The sequence below is a fragment of the Cherax quadricarinatus genome, chromosome 3 (assembly GCF_038502225.1).
Source record: "Cherax quadricarinatus isolate ZL_2023a chromosome 3, ASM3850222v1, whole genome shotgun sequence".
Lineage (NCBI taxonomy): Eukaryota > Metazoa > Arthropoda > Malacostraca > Decapoda > Parastacidae > Cherax > Cherax quadricarinatus.
Window position 1 is genome coordinate 38882060 of NC_091294.1, and position 22849 is coordinate 38904908.

General features: G+C 40.4%; 1 protein-coding gene across 9 annotated transcripts in view; it reads left to right on the forward strand.

Moving 5' to 3' along the window:
- LOC128706493 (SET domain-containing protein SmydA-8) overlaps positions 1–22849 on the forward strand; it is a 187832-nt gene that overhangs the window by 11035 nt on the left and 153948 nt on the right. For 6 of the 9 annotated variants that reach the window (XR_008409878.2, XR_011392805.1, XM_070091330.1 and 3 more), the window contains exons 5-7: positions 98–1026; positions 8562–8677; positions 9676–9831. Coding sequence is in view for 7 of the 9 variants with exons in the window: in XM_070091330.1 (XP_069947431.1) it covers positions 98–1026; positions 8562–8677; positions 9676–9810 (1180 nt within the window). In the remaining 2 variants the exon portion in view is untranslated. Of the gene's footprint in view, positions 1–97; positions 1027–8561; positions 8678–9675; positions 10056–10959; positions 13105–22849 lie in introns of those variants that run through there. The other 3 variants (XM_070091315.1, XM_053801387.2, XM_053801393.2) reach the window with 2 other exon arrangements.

Consider the following 22849-nt stretch of genomic DNA (forward strand, 5'->3'; position numbering starts at 1 on the left):
CCCATGTAGTAGATCAAATTTAAACCCAATGAACCTAATAAAAATATTTTGGGGAACCAGAAATAACCAACCTTTCTTAATATCTCTTTTCTGTCAGGCCAATTAAGGTTCAGGTACATAAGTTCATGCAGGTGAACCAGATGTATGAATGTATCACACCACTACGTTGTCTGTGGCTGAAGGAGCACGACCCTGCCAGATGGTCAGCACTCTCTCAGATGGAGTCCCACTTGGAGGAGCGTGTTAATACTGAACTCCATGAAGTCAATCAAGCAAATGTTGTTGACTTCCTATATCATTACCTTAAGGTGACGTCCTTCACACCTGAGGAAATACACACAGTGTGCGGGATTATCGACGTCAATGGCTTTGAGATCCCGGGACCAAATGCAATAGGTATATATGGCAAGGCCTGCCTCTTAGAACATAACTGCGTCCCAAACACAACTAGGACGTTTGATTCCCAATTAAACATCGTCATCAGAGCAGCAGTTAAGATCACAAAGGGAAGCCACATCTCCACATCATATACAGACCCAATGTGGGGCACTGCTAACAGACAGCTGCACTTGAAGACGAGTAAATATTTCAAGTGTACTTGTTCTCGGTGCCATGACCCAACAGAAATGGGCACACACCTAAGCAGTTTGCGCTGTGGCCAGTGCCCTTTGGGATTGATGCTGCCCTCACCCTCGCCTATCAGCCCTCAAATCTGGGTATGCAACTCATGTTCAGCCAAACTTGATCAACAATACGTTGAAGAATTTTTGAAGCAGACTGGCGAGAAACTTGTGAATCTCAAAGAAGGTTCTCTCGCAGCCTCGGAAGCATTCCTGAAATCGACATCATCAAAATTGAGTGAGAATCACTACTACAGGAGTGATGTGAAACTGGCCATGGCACAGATGTATGGCCGTGCAGGAGTCCAAAATAAGTCTGACCTTCATGAGCTCTCGAAAGACCTACTAGACAGAAAAGAGCAACTCTGCCGAGAAGTTCTGGCTCTTGCAGACGTCTTTAGCCCAGGTAAGTGTTACAGTTATTTATTTAGCAAATATTCCAAGCTGTGGCTATAATAATAATCATGAGCTGGAAGTGTTGTATGATGGAAGGTAAAGACCCAAGGGAGAGAAGTGATTTATAACAACACTAATTACAGGTGAATGTAACCAACCCTCTCATAGAGCATTACTATACAACAGTTGCAAAAATGTAGGTTTACCTATAAAGCTATACTAGCCTCCCAAAGGGAGGTACCTAGGTGTGGTGAGGGATTGTTAATCCAATGAATTAGATCCTAGCTCCCCTTCCCCTCAAGGAAGGTTCCTTGATGTTGGTGAGGGGCTCTTGATTTAGGGAATTGGATCTGTGCTCCAGTTCCCCGAATTAAGCCTGAATGCCTTCCACATCCTCTCCCCCCAGGTGCTGTATAATCCTCCGGGTTTAGCGCTTCCCCCTTGATTATAATAATAATAATAATTAGCTCCCCTTCCTCAGATCGAACCGGATTGCCTCCTGTTTACAGGAAAGACTGTGCTATAACTTAAATTGCCAGGCATACCATCTAAAGGGGACAAAAAGATACAAAACATCCAGGCCATGGGAAAACCTGGGTAGCCACAGCCACTCAAGAGGGAGAGGTTTTTTAGTGCCAGGAAGGAAAAAAAACTGGCAGGAAATGGCAGAAATCGTACACCAAATCCAGTCATTCCTGGAGTGGAACCACAGTCGATGGCCTCCACTCCAAACCAACAGATACAGATACTAATGCTGGAAAAAAATCCCCCCCCAGTACCAACAATACCACCAGTCCGATAACATTCTTCTTTGCAAATATACAGGGTCTAAAGCCAGCAACAAACAACAAAATACCTTTCATCCGTGGACTGCTTGCAGAGGCAAAGGCAATGTTCGCGGCTTTCACTGAGACCCACATAAAGGATCACTTGGACAATGAAATATGGATCCAAGGTTACAACCTATACAGATGTGACAGAGTGAACAGGCAAAAGGGGGGGGTTGGCCTGTACATTGCAGAGTCACTTGTTTGCACAGAACTGCTTAATGCCTCAAATGACGTAGTGCAAGTTTTAGCAGTAAAGGTCGAGAACCAAAACCTAGTCATTGTGGTAGTCTACAAGCCTCCGGATGCAACATCCCAGCAATTCCAGGAACAGCTGTTAAAAATTGACCACTGTCTGGAAAATCTTCCAGCTCCTGCACCCAACATCTTGCTCCTGGGGGATTTCAACTTAAGGCACCTAAAATGGAGGAATATAGCAAATAATATTGTTGCAGTAATAACACCAGGAGGCAGCTCTGATGAAAACTCACACTCACACGAGCTTTTAAATCTCTGCACAAAATTCAATTTAAACCAGCAAATAATAGAGCCTACTAGACTGGAGAATACACTAGACCTCATATTCACTAACAATGATGATCTGATAAGAAATGTCACCATATCAAAAACAATATACTCAGATCACAACATAATTGAGGTTCAGACATGTATGCGAGGAGCCCCAGACCGACAAAATGAGACTAGTCACGAGGGAGCATTCACCAAATTCAACTTCAATAACAAAAACATAAAGTGGGACCAAGTAAACCAAGTCCTAACCGATATAAGCTGGGAAGATATACTAAGCAACACAGACCCAAACTTATGCCTAGAACAGATTAACTCGGTGGCACTCGATGTATGCACAAGGCTTATTCCTCTAAGAAAAAGGAGGAGTAGATGTAAAATAGAAAGAGACAGGCGCTCCCTTTACAGGCGACGGAAAAGAATAACAGAGCGGCTAAAAGAGGTCAATATATCTGAAATGCGCAGGGAGACACTGGTCAGAGAAATAGCAAGCATCGAACTTAAGCTAAAAGAATCCTTTAGGAGTCAGGAATCGCGGGAAGAACTAAAAGCTATAAATGAAATCGAAAGAAACCCAAAGTATTTCTTCTCCTATGCCAAATCAAAATCGAGAACAACGCCCAGTATTGGGCCCCTACTTAAACAAGATGGGTCTTACACAGATGACAGCAAGGAGATGATTGAGCTACTCAAGTCCCAATATGACTCAGTTTTTAGCAAGCCGCTAACCAGACTGAGAGTCGAAGATCAAAATGAATTTTTTATGAGAGAGCCACAAAATTTGATTAACACAAGCACCCTTCTGGCAAGACAGTGATGGAGTGAATGATGGTGAAAGTTTTTCTTTTTCGGGCCACCCTGCCTTGGTGGGAATCGGCCGGTGTGATAATAAAAAAAAAAAAAAAAAAAATAAGCCTATCCGATGTTATCCTGACGCCAAATGACTTCGAACAGGCGATAAATGACATGCCCATGCACTCTGCCCCAGGGCCAGACTCATGGAACTCTGTGTTCATCAAGAACTGCAAGAAGCCCCTATCACGAGCCTTTTCCATCCTATGGAGAGGGAGCATGGACACGGGGGTCGTCCCTCAGTTACTAAAAACAACAGACATAGCCCCACTCCACAAAGGGGGCAGTAAAGCAACAGCAAAGAACTACAGACCAATAGCACTAACATCCCATATCATAAAAATCTTTGAAAGGGTCCTAAGAAGCAAGATCACCACCCATCTAGAAACCCATCAGTTACACAACCCAGGGCAACATGGGTTTAGAACAGGTCGCTCCTGTCTGTCTCAACTACTGGATCACTACGACAAGGTCCTAAATGCACTAGAAGACAAAAAGAATGCAGATGTAATATATACAGACTTTGCAAAAGCCTTCGACAAGTGTGACCATGGCGTAATAGCGCACAAAATGCGCGCTAAAGGAATAACAGGAAAAGTCGGTCGATGGATCTATAATTTCCTCACTAACAGAACACAGAGAGTAGTCGTCAACAGAGTAAAGTCCGAGGCAGCTACGGTGAAAAGCTCTGTTCCACAAGGCACAGTACTAGCTCCCATCTTGTTCCTCATCCTCATATCCGACATAAAGGATGTCAGCCACAGCACCGTGTCTTCCTTTGCAGATGACACCCGAATCTGCATGACAGTGTCTTCCATTGCAGACACTGCAAGGCTCCAGGTGGACATCAACCAAATCTTTCAGTGGGCTGCAGAAAACAATATGAAGTTCAACGATGAGAAATTTCAATTACTCAGATATGGTAAACATGAGGAAATTAAATCTTCATCAGAGTACAAAACAAATTCTGGTCACAAAATAGAGCGAAACACCAACGTCAAAGACCTGGGAGTGATTATGTCGGAGGATCTCACCTTCAAGGACCATAACATTGTATCAATCGCATCTGCTAGAAAAATGACAGGATGGATAATGAGAACCTTCAAAACTAGGGAGGCCAAGCCCATGATGACACTCTTCAGGTCACTTGTTCTATCTAGGCTGGAATATTGCTGCACTCTAACAGCACCTTTCAAGGCAGGTGAAATTGCCGACCTAGAAAATGTACAGAGAACTTTCACGGCACGCATAACGGAGATAAAACACCTCAATTACTGGGAGCGCTTGAGGTTTCTAAACCTGTATTCCCTGGAATGCAGGAGGGAGAGATACATGATTATATACACCTGGAAAATCCTAGAGGGACTAGTACCGAACTTGCACACGAAAATCACTCACTACGAAAGCAAAAGACTTGGCAGACGATGCACCATCCCCCCAATGAAAAGCAGGGGTGTCACTAGCACGTTAAGAGACCATACACTAAGTGTCAGGGGCCCGAGACTGTTCAACTGCCTCCCAGCACACATAAGGGGGATTACCAACAGACCCCTGGCAGTCTTCAAGCTGGCACTGGACAAGCACCTAAAGTCAGTTCCTGATCAGCCGGGCTGTGGCTCGTACGTTGGTTTGCGTGCAGCCAGCAGCAACAGCCTGGTTGATCAGGCGCTGATCCACCAGGAGGCCTGGTCACAGACCGGGCCGCGGGGGCGTTGACCCCCGAAACTCTCTCCAGGTAAACTCTCTCCAGGTGGTGCCACATGACCCCTATTTATTTATTTATTTTATATCTTTGCAAACAGTACATTAAGATGGGTTTAATGGGCCTTTCCTGAATCTAATAAAGCAGTGTTAACTGAAAGACTTTGCCAATAACACAAGTTCACTAATTCTTTAAGTTTGTTTATAAACTTGTGCAAGTAGCACGCAAAACTTGTAAGAACATTTATATCATATTCATGGGACAGCACTCAACCCATAAGAGTTATACAATGCCGGGAATGGAAGGTAAATAAGTTTGATCCAAGAAAGGGGAAGGGAGCACCAGTTCCTTGGATCAAGAGCCCTTTATTAACAAGGCACCTTCCTTGAAGGTGCTTTTATATCTTTAGGGAATCTCTAGTGTAACCTAAGTTCAAGATCCTGTGTATATACCTATACCTTTTTCTGCTCTAACAGTTTCTACTTAATTATTTTAACTTGGTATGATAATACTCTACAGTAAGCCTTCACTTAGCATCGTTGATAGGTTCTTGAAACTACGGCATTCAGTGAAACAACGTAGCGAAACCACACCTTGCTGTCCATTGTCAACCTCTGTAAATCTTTTAGTTTTGTTTCTAATGTCACACTTTCTTTTTTTTTGTGGCCACAGACATGAGTGCTAAAGGTACATATTGCACCTTTACCACTCATTGCAACAGAGTTAAATGAAGGAATAAATGTTTGCAAAATGAATATTGTAAGGAGCACCTCCAGCCACCACGCAGTTCAAAGCCAAGCAATAATAAATATGGTGACCTCACTGAGTGCTTTCATACTGCATCATTATTGTTTTGCATTTATATGATTATCGTATACTTTACGAATTTTTATTTTACAATAATTTGTATTCATTCAATATTTTTTCTCATCGTTACAACAAAACAACATTATTGGAGGACCTACTGTATTTATTTGTCGAATGTTTGTGTTTGTAGCTCTTATTGCTTATTAATTTTATTATTCTTATTGTATGTCGTGGTGGCCCGTGGCCTGGTAGGCAAAGCTTTCACTTCACATCCCCTCAAGGAAGGTTCCTTGATGCTGGTGAGGGGCTCTTGATCTAGGGAATTGGATCTGTGCTCCAGTTCCCTAAATTAAACCTGAATACCTTCCACATCCCCCCACAGGCGCTGTATAATCCTTCGAGTTTAGTGCTTCCCCTTGGATTATAATAATAATTTCACTTCACATGCTGAGGGTCCATGGTTCGAGTCCCTATACAGACGAAGGCGAAGAATCACAGAGCTGCTGAGAGGGGCCAATATATCTGAAATATGAAGGGAGACACTAGTCAGGGAAATAGCAAATATTGAACTTAAGCTTAAGAAATCTTACAGGAGACGAGAATCTCAGGAAGAACTAAAAGCCATTAAGGAAATTGAAAAAACAAAAAACAAAATAATTCTTCTCTTATGCCAAGTCTAAGGGTAAAACAACATTCAGTATTGGGCCCCTGCTTAGGCAAGATGGGACCTACACAGATGACAGCAAAGAAATGAGTGAGATACTAAAGTCCCATTACAACTCAGTGTTCAGCAAGCTGTTACCCAAACTAAGGGTCGACAATCTAAGTGAATTCTTTGTGACTGAGACCGAAAATTTGGTCATCTCAAAAATCTGATATTATCCTAACACCACAAGACTTTGAAAAGGCAATAAATGACATGCCCATGGACTCTGCCCCAGGCCCAGTCTCATGGAACTCTGTGTTCATCAAGAACTGCAAGAAACCCCTGTCACATGCCTTCAGCATTCTATGGAGAGAGAGCATAGACACGGGTCATCCCCTACTCACTAAAAACAACAGACATAGCCCCCATCTGCAAAGTACTACAGACAGATAGCACTAACATCCCATATCATAAAAATCTTTGTAAGGGTTCTAAGAAGCAAGATTGCCAACCACACAGACACAACCCAGAGCAACATGGGTTTAGAGCAGGTCACTCCGGCCTGTCTCAGCTACTGGACCACTATGACAAGGTCCTGGATGCTATAGAGGATAAACAAAATGCAGATGTAGTATACACAGACTTTGCAAAAGCCTCCAACAAGTGCGACCACTGTGTAATAGCGCACAAAATGCGTGATAAAGGAATAACAGGAAAAGTTGGTAGATGAATCTATAATTTCCTAACAAATAGAACACAAAGAGCAATAGTGAACAGAGTAAAGTCTGAGGCAGCTACGGTGAAAAGCTCTGTTCCACAAGGACAGTACTAATTCCCATCCTAATCCTCATCATATCTGACATAGAGATGTAAACCATAGCTCCGTGTCTTCCTTTGCAGATGACACCTGAATTGCCATGACAGTGTCCATTGAAGACATCGCAAGGCTCCAAGTGGACATCAGCCAAATCTTCAAGTGGGTCACTCAAAACAGTTAGAAGTTCAATGAAGGGAAATTTCAACTACTCAGATATGGAAAACTTGAGGAAATTAAAACTGTATCGGGGTACACAACAAATTCTAACCATACAGTCGAGCAAAAAATTAATGTGAAGGACCTGGGAGTGATAATGTCAGAGGATCCCACCTTCAAAGACCACAACACTGTATCTTCTGCATCTGCTAGAAAAATGATAGGATGGATAATGAGAACCTTCAGAACTAGGGATGCCAAGCCCATGATGATTCTCTTCAAGGCTGTTCTCTCTAGGCTGGAATACTGCTGTACACTAACTGCCCCCTTCAAAGCAGGCAAAATTGCTGACCTAGAGAGTATTCAAAGAACTTTCACAGCACACATAAGTATGATAAAGCACCAAAATTACTGGGAACAGTTAAAGTCCCTTGATTTGTATTCCCTGGAACACAGGTGAGAGAGTTATGCGATAATATACACTTGGAAATGCTAGAGGGATTAGCACCAAACTTGCACACGAAAATCACTCCCTTTGAAAGCAAAAGACTTGGCAGGAGATACAACATTCCCCCAATGAAAAGCGGAGGCACCACAAGTACACTGAGAGACAACACAATGAGTGTCAGGGGCCCAAGACTGTTCAACTGCCTCCAAGCATACATAAGGGGGATTACCAGTAGACCCCTGGCTGTCCTCAAGAAGGCACTGGACAGGCACTCAAAGTCAGTTCCTGACCAGCCAGACTGTGGTTTGCACATCAATTTGCATGCGGCCAGCAGTAACAGCCTGGGTGATCAGACCCTGATCTACTATGAGGCCTGGTCTCAGACTGGGCTGCAGGGGTGTTGACCCCCGAAACTCTCTCCAGGTATACTCCAGGTAAAGGTGGAAACATTGGGTGTGTTTCCTTACAAATTTACCCTTCAGTAAATTGGATACCTGGGTGTTAGTCACCTGGTATGGGTTGCATCCTGGGACAAAATTGACCTAATTTGCCCAAAATCCTATGCATAACAAGGGGTTCTCTATAGTGTAGTATGGCATTGATGTCAGCTAGGCCTGTATACCTTGTACATGTACTTGTAGATATAAAGATGTTATTATTATTATTGTGTATATAATTTTTTATTGCCGTGAGTGTTGAGTGACCCACATGGTCAAAGTGGATTGAGAATATCACAACCTCTATCAATGTTTACTTCTACAGGGGAAAGCAGACTACGTGGACTGATGAAGTATGAACTTCAGGCAGCATGCATGGAAAAGTTCCGCAGATTACCAAAGAAACTTAAGGCCTCACCCCAGTCTAAAGCCATTCTTCAGGTTGGTAATAGTCAGTGCATTAGTGAATATGAATCAAATTATTTTTATGCTTTGAGATTTAATTTTTGTGTAGCCTGTATGGGCTAGAAATTCATAATTTGGAAGTATGCAAAGTTCATATAGTAAAAATATTACCCAAAGTATTTATTACATAAAAGATGCATGCAAGTAATAAGAATCTTAAAATTACGTATTTAGAATGGATTTAAATGTTAATAATTTTTCATATTGTTATGGAAACAACAGGTATTAGTTATTTTTATATTTGATTGCTTTATAAATTCACTGCAACTGGTTCTTGAGTTCTGGAGGTGGTAAGTACAGTGCCTGCACCCTGGAGGAGGAGCAAGGGTGTTGCAGCTCAGATAGCCATCCAAACTGTGATGTTAGGGCACTTCTGGTAAGATGGCAATTTAGTGAACATTTTTCCTTTTTTTTTTGGGGGGGGGGGTCACCCTACTTCGGCAGGAGATGACTAGTATTTTGTAAAAAAAAATTACAATTTCATGCTGTGCCCTGCACTATTTCCTTTGCATGGGTTATGGTACAGGGGACTGGGGTTTTGATTTAGGAGTTGCCTTTCTTGGATCTTGCAACAACTGATACAGGTCTAGTTTAACAGTATACTATATTTTATTTTACACCTAATTTCAAGAATGAAGTCCCCATGTTAAATAACTAATAATTGTTTTTGTCTGTTCATATACAGCATCTCTGTCTGTTTATCCCTATCATTTAAGCAGTTAGTTGGACTTGAGTTTTGGAGGTGGGAGGAACAGTGCCTGTGCTCTGAAGGAGGGGTGAGGATGTTGCATTTGGGAGGGTTATCTGAACTATAATGCCAGCAACTTCTGGCAAGATAGTGATTAAATGAGTGACCATAAAAGTGTTTTTTTCTTTGTTGGGTCACTTTACCAGGTACAGTAGGAGATGGCTGGAGTGTTGCAAAAATCATCTAAAATATGCATAATACATAATACAGTATTTCACTACTACAGGAATGTGAAGAGGCTCTGAAGGATGCAAGCACCATCTTACTGCGTGAATCACCCATCCAGGATGAGTACCAATTGGGACTTCAGGCAGAAGCAGAGCTGGCTGATGTTACTGCCCTTATTTCTAAATTTCGCTGACTTACTAAAGGAGCACAGAGGGTAAGTTTTCAATATTGAGGCTAGAAAGAGCAGTATAGGAAATGATGACAAAGTTATGAAACATGGTTTAGTATCGACAGCAATGTTTTCTACAAAGCAGATGAGCCATTTAAATAAATGTAGAAACAAAAATGGTGAACCAAGCAAGACACAAAGCAAAACAGTACACACATTGTTAATCTGTAAGCATTAAAATGTGAAATATAACGGTAAACTCAGTTTAATGGACTTTGGAAATACAAGACAAAATCTCTTGCAGCAATTGGCAGATAAGGAGCCTTTAGACTTCAGGCAGGGGTTTCCATATTTTAGGGCATTTTATGCACATTGAGTTTTTGGTAGATAAGACACATAGGCAACATTTAGGCAACTTTATTCCGAAACGTTTCGCCTACACAGTAGGCTTCTTCAGTCGAGTACAGAAAGTATGCGGGAGCAGTAGAGATGTAAAGACGATGTAATCAGTCCATCACCCTTGAAGTCGTAGAATTTGAGGTCAGTCCCTCAGCCTGGAGAAGTTCAGTTCCATAGTCAGGAACTATCTGAAGATCAAGCGACAGTGTTGAGACTTAAATACTGTCTGAAGGAGAGGTGCAGAGTAGTAGTAGTGAGAATGTAGCCACTGAGAGGTCATGTTCCTCTCAGATCAAACAGTTCTCACTTGAAAAAGTTGTTCAAGGTGTTTTCTCTTCTGTACAAAGATGCCATTGTGTTGCAGTGTCTGACAGAGTGATTATCAAATGGCATACAATACCGACAGGTTGGTAGATAAGACACATAGGCAACATTTAAGCAACTTTATTCCGAAACGTTTCGCCTGCACAGTAGGCTTCTTCAGTCGAAAGTATGCGGGAGCAGTAGAGATGTGAAGACGATGTAATCAGTCCATCACCCTTGAAGTCGTAGAAATTTGAGGTTGTCAGTCCCTCAGCCTGGAGAAGGGTGATGGACTGATTACATCGTCTTCACATCTCTACTGCTCCCGCATACTTTCTGTACTTGACTGAAGAAGCCTACTGTGTAGGCGAAACGTTTTGGAATAAAGTTGCCTAAAGTTGCCTATGTGTCTTATCTACCAACCTGTCGGTATTGTATACCATTTGATAATCACATTGAGTTTTTACACAGGTTGAGTCGGACTTGAGGGATATCAGAGATTTTTATTTCTACATCATTGGGTAACACTGCTTCACTAGCATAAGTAAGCAGTAAACCCCGGAGCTGTTGTTCTACCACCAGTTTCCCTACCAGCAGACAGGGTGTGGAAGTGCCACAAAGATGCCTTATTTATTCCAATTTTATTACAATTTCCTTAGCCCTACCTACAAGATGTCATTCCTCCTTGTCCAGTGCATGAAATCACTCCCTCTCTTTCTTCATTAACATGTAACAGCTCCTAAAAATATTTTCTCCATCTGCCCATCTGACATCTTTCTATTCTTGTTTAATTTTTTTTTTTTCAACAAACTGGCCGTATCCCACCAAGGCAGGGTGGCCCAAAAAGAAAAACGAAAGTTTCTCTTTTTAAATTTAGTAATTTATACAAGAGAAGGGGTTACTAGCCCCTTGCCCCCAGGCATTTTAGTCGCCTCTTACAACACACATGGCTTACGGAGGAAGAATTCTGTTCCACTTCCCCATGTTTAATTGTCAGTTCTATTTTGCTCTCTAGGCTTTCTCAACTTATTAATTGCACTCCAAAACTTTATTATACTCTGCAAAATTTCGTTATAAACCCTAACTCCTCCTCATTGGCTCTCCATTTGCACTCTGTCAGTGCTCTTTCAAGAGTGCTGAGGGAGTGAAAATGGAAAGTCAGTGGGAGAATGGGTGAGGCTTTATCAACACATGCTAACTAGTGATATAAATACAAAGCTATCATGTAGGATTTTTATTGTGAATGTAAGCTATTTCCAAATCAGGAAACATTTACTGAAATATTTCACCTACAGCTTGATTTAATATGTATGGTTGATGGAGTACTGTTTTGTAAAGCCTAGATAATTACAGGTTTCAGATATTTTTTCTGAAACAAGAAAGGGCCAGATTTTAGTTGTAAAGGTAGGAAGCACAGTGCCTGCACTCTGGAGGGATGGAGATGTTGCAATTCAGAGGGTCATTTAAATTGTGAAGTCTGTGCTCTTCTGGCAAGATTGTCACTGAAAGAATGATAGTGAATATGTTTCCTTTTCTATGGGTTGCCCAGTTTTAATGGAAAAAAGCTGGTATGCTAGAAAAAAAGGGTTGCAGTCCATTCTTGAGTTTTGTTAGTGAATGTTTGAAGATGAAGTGGATGCACTTAGCTTTATATTGATCTAGTGAATGTTCAATTTGCACAATTTCATAATAATCTTGAATGTTAGAGTTCTCAGGTTTAGAGCCAGCTGTTGTATTTCTTAATTTTGCAGCCACTCATCTTTGATAGAAGTGATTATTTTTTGAAGATGTGATCAGATGCCTTGATGTTGGAAAGTAAAAAAAAAAAAACATATGTACTAGTTTTGTATAAGCTGCAGGTTGCTCTGCTGGGTTTCTCTTCTGTTTAGAGGAGCAGTGTGATATTAAAATTAATCATTTCATTGTCTCTTACACTGAGGCCAGTGTCACTCACATAGACCTGTCTTAGTGTCCTCAAATATACAGTGAGTGGTAAATTTTGGCTTAGATATGAGAGAGTGGGTGTGTGGTGGGTATGTGTGTACAGTATAAAAAAAAATCCTGCCCCCATGCAGTACATAATGGAAGAGCTAATCTCCAATCTTATGTTTTGGTTAAAATGGTAACTTTGAGACATTTTATAGGGTGGTTTTCATGTTTTATTGGCTGGTTCATGGTGTCAGTTAATGGACCAGAAGACTTACTAGAGTAATGTTGACAATAGTATACAATATGAACTGGTACATGAGTAAGACACATGTGGAACTGCTGGGTATCTTTATTGCTCCTACATGGTGGACTTCTTTGGTCAAATACAGAGGAGAATAAATTGGAGACAGCAGGAGGAGTGTCAAGGTAAAGATGTGATCAGTCCATCAACCTTGGAGAAACAGATTTTGAGGTGGTCAATCCCTCAGCTTAGAGAATAGCTCAGCTCCATAGCCTCCAATTTATTCTTATCCATATTTCACTGAAGCTTACCAAGTAGGCAAAATGTTTCAACAATAAAGATACCCAACTATTGCACATGTTTTACCTGTCGACTTATTAGTGATACGGAGATGATTTTAGTCGCTTGTCAATCAGAAGTGGCCTGAAATTGGCAGGGGCAGGGGGCTTCCCACACTGTTTTATGTTTTTTTTTTAGGTTTCCTTCAAGTATTTAGATGGCCTAAATTATGACCAATCATTCTTGGTTATATTTTATTAACCGAGAAATGGGGTTTAAATTAAAACCATTTTGCGTGATGAATACAAAATGAAGGGCAAGTGTTATATAGAAGAGGCCTGGGAGGTGTTTAATAAACACAAGAAAGGTTGTTTTAGTGACCAGAATGTCTACATTGTTTACACTGGATGTTTTTTATATTAAAATTTGTTGAATTTTTGTGTAAAATTGCCAGATTACTGACTTCTGGACACTATAGTGTAGTTCTGCTAGTTGTATGGGCAATTTCTTGTTTTCAGCATAATATTCAGGAATTGGGTCAGTTCGAGCAATGGAAATGACTTAAAATAGGCCTAAAATTGTGCAGAATCACAGTTCCACCTTCCTGCCTGCATAATTCTTTAAATTTTCCATCAGATTTTGCATTTTTAGTGTCATTACCTTTAGAAAAAGATTCCCTATTATTTTTCAATTGTGACACTGATGAAACCTAATTTTGGGAGTCTCAACATTGTAAAAGTTTAACCCTTAACCCTTTCAGGGTCCAAGGCCCAAATCTGGAGTCACGCACTAGTGTCCAAGAATTTAAAAAAAAAAATTTGTTATTTTTTCTTATGAAATGGTAGAGAATCTTTTTGTGAAGGTAATAAAACAAAAAGTACGAAATTTGGTGGAAAATTGACGAAATTATGCTCTCGCGAATTTTGATGTGTCAGCGATATTTACGAATCGGCGATTTTGCCGACTTTGACTCCCATTTTAGGCCAATTACATTATTCCAGTCAACCAAATTCTTAGCTATTTCACTAGTATTACTTCTATTCTATCGATTGAGCACAAGAAATCGCCAAGTCAACTGTTTCAACTACAAAATAAAGTGATCGGAAATTGTTAATTTGGCCAATTTAACACAAAGTTCAAAATATTCCAATTTCAAAATAGGGTCCAGAATGAACAATGTAGGCATTCCTGGCACTAAACTAACATTTCCTCTGTTCATTAGTTATGTTTTGAGGCTTTACAAATAAATTCCATTTTGATTTTTTATTCACATAATGAATTTTTATTCACACCAAAAAATAGAAGATTTACTGTTATGCAATACTGTAATAATTGTATAAATATCATCACCATATTTGTGAATGTATATTAGACCCACCAGCTGATGTGTATTAGACGTGTGAGGTCGTTTGTTTACTCTTGAATATCGGCAAAAATTTAACATTTCTGCTACTTTGAGCTCAGTTTCAAGCCATTTCCAGTGCTAAAACCAATCAAAATCATCTCTATTTCTGTAATATGTCTTCCATTCTATCAAATGAGACCAAGAAATCGCAAATACAACTATAAAAAACATACGAAAAAACACTGCAAGGTTGCTGTTTTAATCGAAAAATCATGATTTCATTTTTTTTCTCTCATTATACACAGTGTGCTGCAGGATCTGTTTTATGTGGTGCACGCATACCACATAGATGTATTCTCTCATATCTAGGCCCAAATGTACCACTCACAGTTTATCAGAGTGAGCTGAGCTCATGGCGTAGATCTACGGTTTGGACCCTGAACGTAAAGCCGTAGATCTATGGGACGGACCCTGAAAGGGTTAAACTGTCCAAATGTAGATCTACGTTCACTTGCGTGGCGCTCTGAATATTTTGAAAAATAAAAAAGTTTTTTTTTTTTTTTTTTAAATATAGAGCACATTTTTCTACATGTTATAGGATAAAAAATTTTTTTTGGGTCAGTACTTACCAAGATACAAGACCGTGAAGTTGGCTCTGGATGCTCACCTGACAGCAACATCGATTCCTGCTGCTTGCAGAAGTGTTGCTGATATACCTATTTTTCTCATTTTTATTTGAATTTTTATATTTTTTATGTTCTGATAGGAAGGTAGGGGTAAGGGAGGTTTTGTGGGCAAGGGGCTTGGACTTCCAGCAGGCGTGCATGAGCGTGTTCGATAGGAGTGAGATAAGATAAGATTTCGTTCGGATTTTTAACCCCGGAGGGTTAGCCACCCAGGATAACCCAAGAAAGTCAGTGCGTCATCGAGGACTGTCTAACTTATTTCCATTGGGGTCCTTAATCTTGTCCCCCAGGATGCGACCCACACCAGTCGACTAACACCCAGGTACCTATTTGCTGCTAGGTGAACAGGACAACAGGTGTAAGGAAACGTGTCGAAATGTTTCCACCCGGCGGGAATCGAACCCAGGCCCTCCGTGTGTGAAGCGGGAGCTTTAGCCACCAGGCCACCGGGCCACCGGTGACGAATGGTATTTGGGACCTGATGATCTCTTGGAGTGTGAGCAGGGTAATATTTAGTGAAGGGATTCAGGGAAACCGGTTATTTTTATATAGCCAGACTTGGTGACGTGTACTTAGCGCTGTGAAGACCTGTTTGTGTGCTCTCTGTGAATCTGTACCAGGATGCCCTCTCTTGAGCAACTTTACCAGCAGCTGAGAGAAGAGCTCAGAGTTGCTAAGATGGAGATACGGCGATTAACGGAGGAGAACAAGAGGATTCGTAGTAATCCTTCTGTTGTGAGTCCCCAGGTTAAGAAGGGAGCTTGGTCAGTGGCCGGGCAACATGGAACCAAGCTGAAGATCAAGAAAACGGTTGGAGAGGCAGAAACAACGAGAAACCAGAAGACTACCGTGGAAACTTCCAACTCATTCTCGGTGCTACCTGACGAATGTGAGTGTTCTACTGGGAATGCCACAACGAGCACCAAAGAAGCATTGGCAGACGTGAGTAAGACATCCCTAGAAACCCCAACGAAGACCATCGAGAACGTCTTGACGAATTCTACAAGTGGTGTAATGCTACCTGGCGAATGTGAGTCGACTACTCGGAGCATCACGACGGACGACGCCAAGGAAGGTAAAAACATTGTTGTTGTTGGGGATAGCCAGATTAGGTACATGGATAGGGCATTCTGCTTGAAGGATAGGAGTAGGAGGCAGAGAGTGTGTTTTCCTGGGGCTGGGATGAAGGATATTGTTAGCCGTCTGGATGACATCATGAGAGGTAATGGGAGCAATCCTATTATCTGTCTCAGTGCTGGAGGCAACGATGTTGGCAGACGTAGGAGTGAGGACCTGATTAGCAGGTATAGGTCAGCAATAGAGATAATTAGGAGGAAGGGTGGGAAACCTGTCATATGTGGCATTTTGCCAAGGAGAGGAGTTGGAAATGAATGGTTGTCCAGAGCAATTGGTGTCAATTGCTGGCTGGACAAATACTGTAAGGAAAATGCGGTAACATTCATTGACAACTGGGACCTCTTCTATGGCAGAAATGACATGTATGCCAGGGATGGGGTTCACTTATCTAGGTCTGGGGTGGGAGCACTGGCAACTGCAGTGGAGGGAGCTGTTAGGTCTTTAAACTAGGAATAGTTAGTGGTATGGGTTTTGGCGGGAAAACTGTGAAGTCGCAGGGTAGTAACATGAGTACTAGGAGAACTAGTAATAGGCAAAATGAGGTGGATATTGGAAAGCCAGTGGCACTAATTGACAAGGACAGTAATAGGTTTAGTGGAATAACAGAAAGGAGCAGGAAGGGTAAAGAGAGAGGAGGGTCATTAAATATTTATTACACAAATAGTCGCAGTGCTAGGAATAAGATGGACGAGTTGAGACTAGTTGCTAGTGCAGGTAACATAGATGTATTTGCCATTACTGAGACGTGGTTTAATTCAAAAAGTCGGGACATGCTTGCAGAATGTCACATTCAGGGTTTTAAATTGTTCCAAGTAGATAGAAGTGTCGGGAAGGGGGGTGGGGTGGCATTGTATGTCCGAGATCGCTTGAACTGTTGCATAAAAACGGGTATTAAGTCTGAAGTAACACATACAGAGTCTGTTTGGATAGAATTTTCAGAGGGGCATGAAAAATTAATTTTAGGTGTGATATACCGTCCCCCAAATTTAGATAGGGACCAGGGGAGACTACTATGGGAGGAAATTGTTAGGGCCACAAGGCACGATAATGTAGTAATTCTAGGAGACTTTAACTTTAGTCATATTGATTGGAATTTCTTGACTGGGAATTTAGAATCATACGATTTCTTAGAAGTAGTTCAGTATTGTTTTTTGAAGCAGTTTGTGACAGAACCTACAAGGGGTAATAACCTGCTTGACTTAGTTCTGGCAAACAATGAATCCCTTGTTAATAATTTAGAAGTTTCAGAGGAACTGGGTGCTAGCGACCACAAATCAATTACATTTAGAATTGAATGGAAGTATGATAGTAGGGATAACTCAGTAACAGTCCCAGATTTTCGCTTAGCAGATTACGATGGGCTTAGAGAACACTTATCATCTGTTGACTGGGGTAACGAAGAGAGCTATCAATATGACAGTTTTCTGAACACAATACATGCTGCTCAAAGAACGTTTATCCCTTATAAGGAAATTAGATCAAATAGAAATGACCCAAAATGGATGAATAATAGGCTGAAATATCTACTAGGGCATAAGAAAGGAATTTATAGGCGTATCAAAAGAGGCGAGGGTCATCTTATGAATCAGTATATTGACATTAAGAGGGACATTAAAAAGGGGATAAGAAAAGCTAAAAGGGACTATGAAATTAAAGTTGCTAGGGATTCTAAAACTAACCCAAAAAGTTTTTTCCAAGTCTATTGAACAAAAGTCAGAGATAAGATAGGTCCCCTTAAAAATAACTATGGGCATCTTACTGACAAAGAGAATGAAATGTGCTCGATTTTAAATAATTATTTTCTCTCGGTTTTTACACAGGAAGACACTAATAATATTCCGGTAATTAATTTTTATAGTGGATCAGAAGAAGATAAATTATGTAACATCACAGTCACTAGTGAAATGGTTGTGAAGCAGATAGACCGACTGAAGCAAAATAAGTCACCGGGTCCTGATGAGGTTTTTTCAAGGGTTCTTAACCCTTTCAGGGTCCGTCCCGTAGATCTACGGCTTTACGTTCAGGGTCCAAACCGTAGATCTAAGCCATGAGCTCAGCTCACTCTGATAAACTGTGAGTGGTACATTTGGGCCTAGATATGAGAGAATACATCTATGTGGTATGTGTGCACCACATAAAACAGATCCTGCAGCACACTGTGTATAATGAGAGAAAAAAAATGAAATCATGATTTTTCGATTAAAACAGCAACTTTGCAGTGTTTTCTCGTATGTTTTTTATAGATGTATTTGCGATTTCTTGGTCTCATTTGATAGAATGGAAGACATATTACAGAAATAGAGATGATTTTGATTGGTTTTAGCACTGGAAATGGCTTGAAACTGAGCTCAAAGTAGCAGAAATGTTAAATTTTTGCCGATATTCAAGAGTAAACAAACGACCTCACACGTCTAATACACGTCAGCTGGTGGGTCTAATATACATTCACAAATATGGTGATGATATTTATACAATTATTACAGTATTGCATAACAGTAAATCTTCTATTTTTTGGTGTGAATAAAAATTCATTATGTGAATAAAAAATCAAAATGGAATTTATTTGTAAAGCCTCAAAACATAACTAATGAACAGAGAAAATGTTAGTTTAGTGCCAGGAATGCTTACATTGTTCATTCTGGACCCTATTTTGAAATTGGAATATTTTGAACTTTGTGTTAAATTGGCCAAATTAACAATTTCCGATCACTTTATTTTGTAGTTGAAACAGTTGACTTGGCGATTTCTTGTGCTCAATCGATAGAATAGAAGTAATACTAGTGAAATAGCTAAGAATTTGGTTGACTGGAATAATGTAATTGGCCTAAAATGGGAGTCAAAGTCGGCAAAATCGCCGATTCGTAAATATCGCTGACACATCAAAATTCGCGAGAGCATAATTTCGTCAATTTTCCACCAAATTTCGTACTTTTTGTTTTATTACCTTCACAAAAAGATTCTCTACGATTTCATAAGAAAAAATAACAAATTTTTTTTTTTTAAATTCTTGGACACTGGTGCGTGACTCAAGATTTGGGCCTTGGACCCTGAAAGGGTTAAGGAATGCAAAATGGAAGTCTGTGAACCATTAATTAATATTTTTAATTTATCTCTTCAAACAGGTGTAGTGTCTGATATGTGGAAGATGGCTAATGTAATTCCTATTTTTAAAACAGGGGACAAGTCGTTACCGTCAAATTACCGCCCAATAAGCCTGACCTCAATTGTAGGCAAATTACTAGAGTCAATTATAGCTGAGATTATAAGAAGCCATCTCGATAAGCATAGCTTGATTAAGGATACTCAGCATGGATTCACAAGAGGCCGGTCTTGTCTAACTAATTTATTAACTTTCTTCAGTAAAGCTTTTGAGGCTGTTGACCACAATAAAGAATTTGATATTATTTACATAGATTTTAGTAAGGCTTTTGATAGAGTTCCGCACCATAGACTGTTAAAGAAAGTGGCAGCTCATGGCATTGGGGGAAGGGTGCTCTCGTGGATCGAATCATGGCTCACGGACAGGAAGCAGAGAGTGTCCATAAATGGGGTTAAATCCGAGTGGGGATCAGTAACAAGTGGCGTTCCACAGGGATCAGTCTTGGGCCCGTTGTTGTTTATAATATATATCAATGATCTTGATGAAGGAATTACTAGTGATATGAGCAAATTCGCCGATGACACGAAGATAGGTAGGATAATTGATTCAAACGTAGATGTTAGGGAACTTCAGGAGGATTTAGACAAACTCTACTCTTGGTCAGAAAAGTGGCAGATGCAGTTCAATGTAGATAAATGCAAGGTTCTGAAGCTCGGGAGTGTCCATAACCCTAGCACTTATAAGTTAAATAATGTAGAACTTAGCCATACAGATTGCGAAAAGGACTTGGGGGTTATGGTAAGCAGCAACCTTAAACCAAGACAGCAATGCCTAAGCGTACGTAATAAGGCAAATAGATTACTGGGATTTATATCAAGAAGTGTAAGCAACAGAAGTCCAGAGGTCATACTGCAGCTTTATACATCATTAGTAAGGCCTCACCTAGATTATGCAGCTCAATTCTGGTCTCCATATTACAGAATGGACATAAATTCGTTAGAAAACATTCAGAGTAGGATGACTAAATTAATACATAGCATTAGAAATCTTCCTTATGAAAAAAGATTGAAGACTCTTAAGTTACATTCACTTGTTAAACGAAGAATGAGGGGAGACCTGATCGAAGTGTATAAGTGGAAGATAGGTATTAATAAAGGGGATATTAACAAGGTCTTGAGGATATCTCTCCAAGAGAGAACCTGCAGTAATGGATTTAAATTAGATAAGTTTAGATTTAGAAAGGACATAGGAAAGTACTGGTTTGGAAATAGGGTAGTTGATGAGTGGAACAGTCTACCTAGTTGGGTTATTGAGGCTAGGACTTTGGGTAGTTTCAAATTTAGGTTGGATAAGTACATGAGTGGGAGGGGTTGGATTTGAGAGGGACTTGCACATCGGAGCTTGTTTCTTGGGTGGCATTGAAAATTGGGTTGGTCAAATGTTTGTTAGTGGGATAAATTGTAAAGGACCTGCCTAGTATGGGCCAACAGGCCTGCTGCAGTGTTCCTCCTTTCTTATGTTCTTATGAGTCCTGGAAATGGGAAGTACAATGCCTGCACTCTAAAGGAGGGGTTTTGGGATATTAGCAGTTTGGAGGGATATGTTGTGTATCTTTATATGTATATGCTTCTAAACTGTTGTGTTCTGAGCACCTCTGCAAAAACAGTGATTATGTGTGAGTGAAGTGAAAGTGTTGAATGATGATGAAAGTATTTTCTTTTTGGGGATTTTCTTTCTTTTTGGGTCACCCTGCCTCGGTGGGAGACTGCCGACTTGTTGAAAAAAAAAAAAATATATATATATATATACAGTGGACCCCCGCATAACGATCACCTCCGAATGCGACCAATTATGTAAGTGTATTTATGTAAGTGCGTTTGTACGTGTATGTTTGGGGCTCTGAAATGGACTAATCTACTTCACAATATTCCTTATGGGAACAAATTCGGTCAGTACTGGCACCTGAACATACTTCTGGAGTGAAAAAATATCGTTAACCGGGGGTCCACTGTATATATATATATATATATATATATATATATATATATATATATATATATAAAATATATATATATATATATTGGGAGATTCTGAAGAGAAGTTGCAGAGATTGGTGGATGAATTTGGTAGGGTGTGCAAAAGAAGAAAATTAAAGGTGAATACAGGAAAGAGTAAGGTTATGAGGATAACAAAAAGATTAGGTGATGAAAGATTGAATATCAGATTGGAGGGAGAGAGTATGGAGGAGGTGAACGTATTCAGATATTTGGGAGTGGACGTGTCAGCGGATGGGTCTATGAAAGATGAGGTGAATCATAGAATTGATGAGGGAAAAAGAGTGAGTGGTGCACTTAGGAGTCTGTGGAGACAAAGAACTTTGTCCTTGGAGGCAAAGAGGGGAATGTATGAGAGTATAGTTTTACCAACGCTCTTATATGGGTGTGAAGCGTGGGTGATGAATGTTGCAGCGAGGAGAAGGCTGGAGGCAGTGGAGATGTCATGTCTGAGGGCAATGTGTGGTGTGAATATAATGCAGAGAATTCGTAGTTTGGAAGTTAGGAGGAGGTGCGGGATTACCAAAACTGTTGTCCAGAGGGCTGAGGAAGGGTTGTTGAGGTGGTTCGGACATGTAGAGAGAATGGAGCGAAACAGAATGACTTCAAGAGTGTATCAGTCTGTAGTGGAAGGAAGGCGGGGTAGGGGTCGGCCTAGGAAGGGTTGGAGGGAGGGGGTAAAGGAGGTTTTGTGTGCGAGGGGCTTGGACTTCCAGCAGGCATGCGTGAGCGTGTTTGATAGGAGTGAATGGAGACAAATGGTTTTTAATACTTGACGTGCTGTTGGAGTGTGAGCAAAGTAACATTTATGAAGGGATTCAGGGAAACCGGCAGGCCGGACTTGAGTCCTGGAGATGGGAAGTACAGTGCCTGCACTCTGAAGGATGGGTGTTAATGTTGCAGTTTAAAAACTGTAGTGTAAAGCACCCTTCTGGCAAGACAGTGATGGAGTGAATGATGGTGAAAGTTTTTCTTTTTCGGGCCACCCTGCCTTGGTGGGAATCGGCCGGTGTGATAATAAAAAAATAATAAAATAAATATATATATATAAATATATATATATATATATATATATATATATATATTAATATAATATAATATATAATATAATATATAATATATATAATATATATATATATATATATATATATATATATATATATATATATATTATTTTTTTTTTTTTCAACAAGTCGGCCGTCTCCCACCGAGGCAGGGTGACCTAAAAAAGAAAGAAAATCCCCAAAAAGAAAATACTTTCATCATTCAACACTTTCACCACACTCACACATTATCACTGTTTTTGCAGAGGTGCTCAGACTACAACAGTTTAGAAGCATACACATATAAAGATACACAACATATCCCTCCAAACTGCCAATATCCCAAACCCCTCCTTTGAAGTGCAGGCATTGTACTTCCCATTTCCAGGACTCAAGTCCGACTATATGAAAATAACCGGTTTCCCTGAATCCCTTCACTAAATATTACCCTGCTCACACTCCAACAGATCGTCAGGTCCCAAGTACCATTCGTCTCCATTCACTCCTATCTAACACGCTCACGTACGCTTGCTGGAAGTCCAAGCCC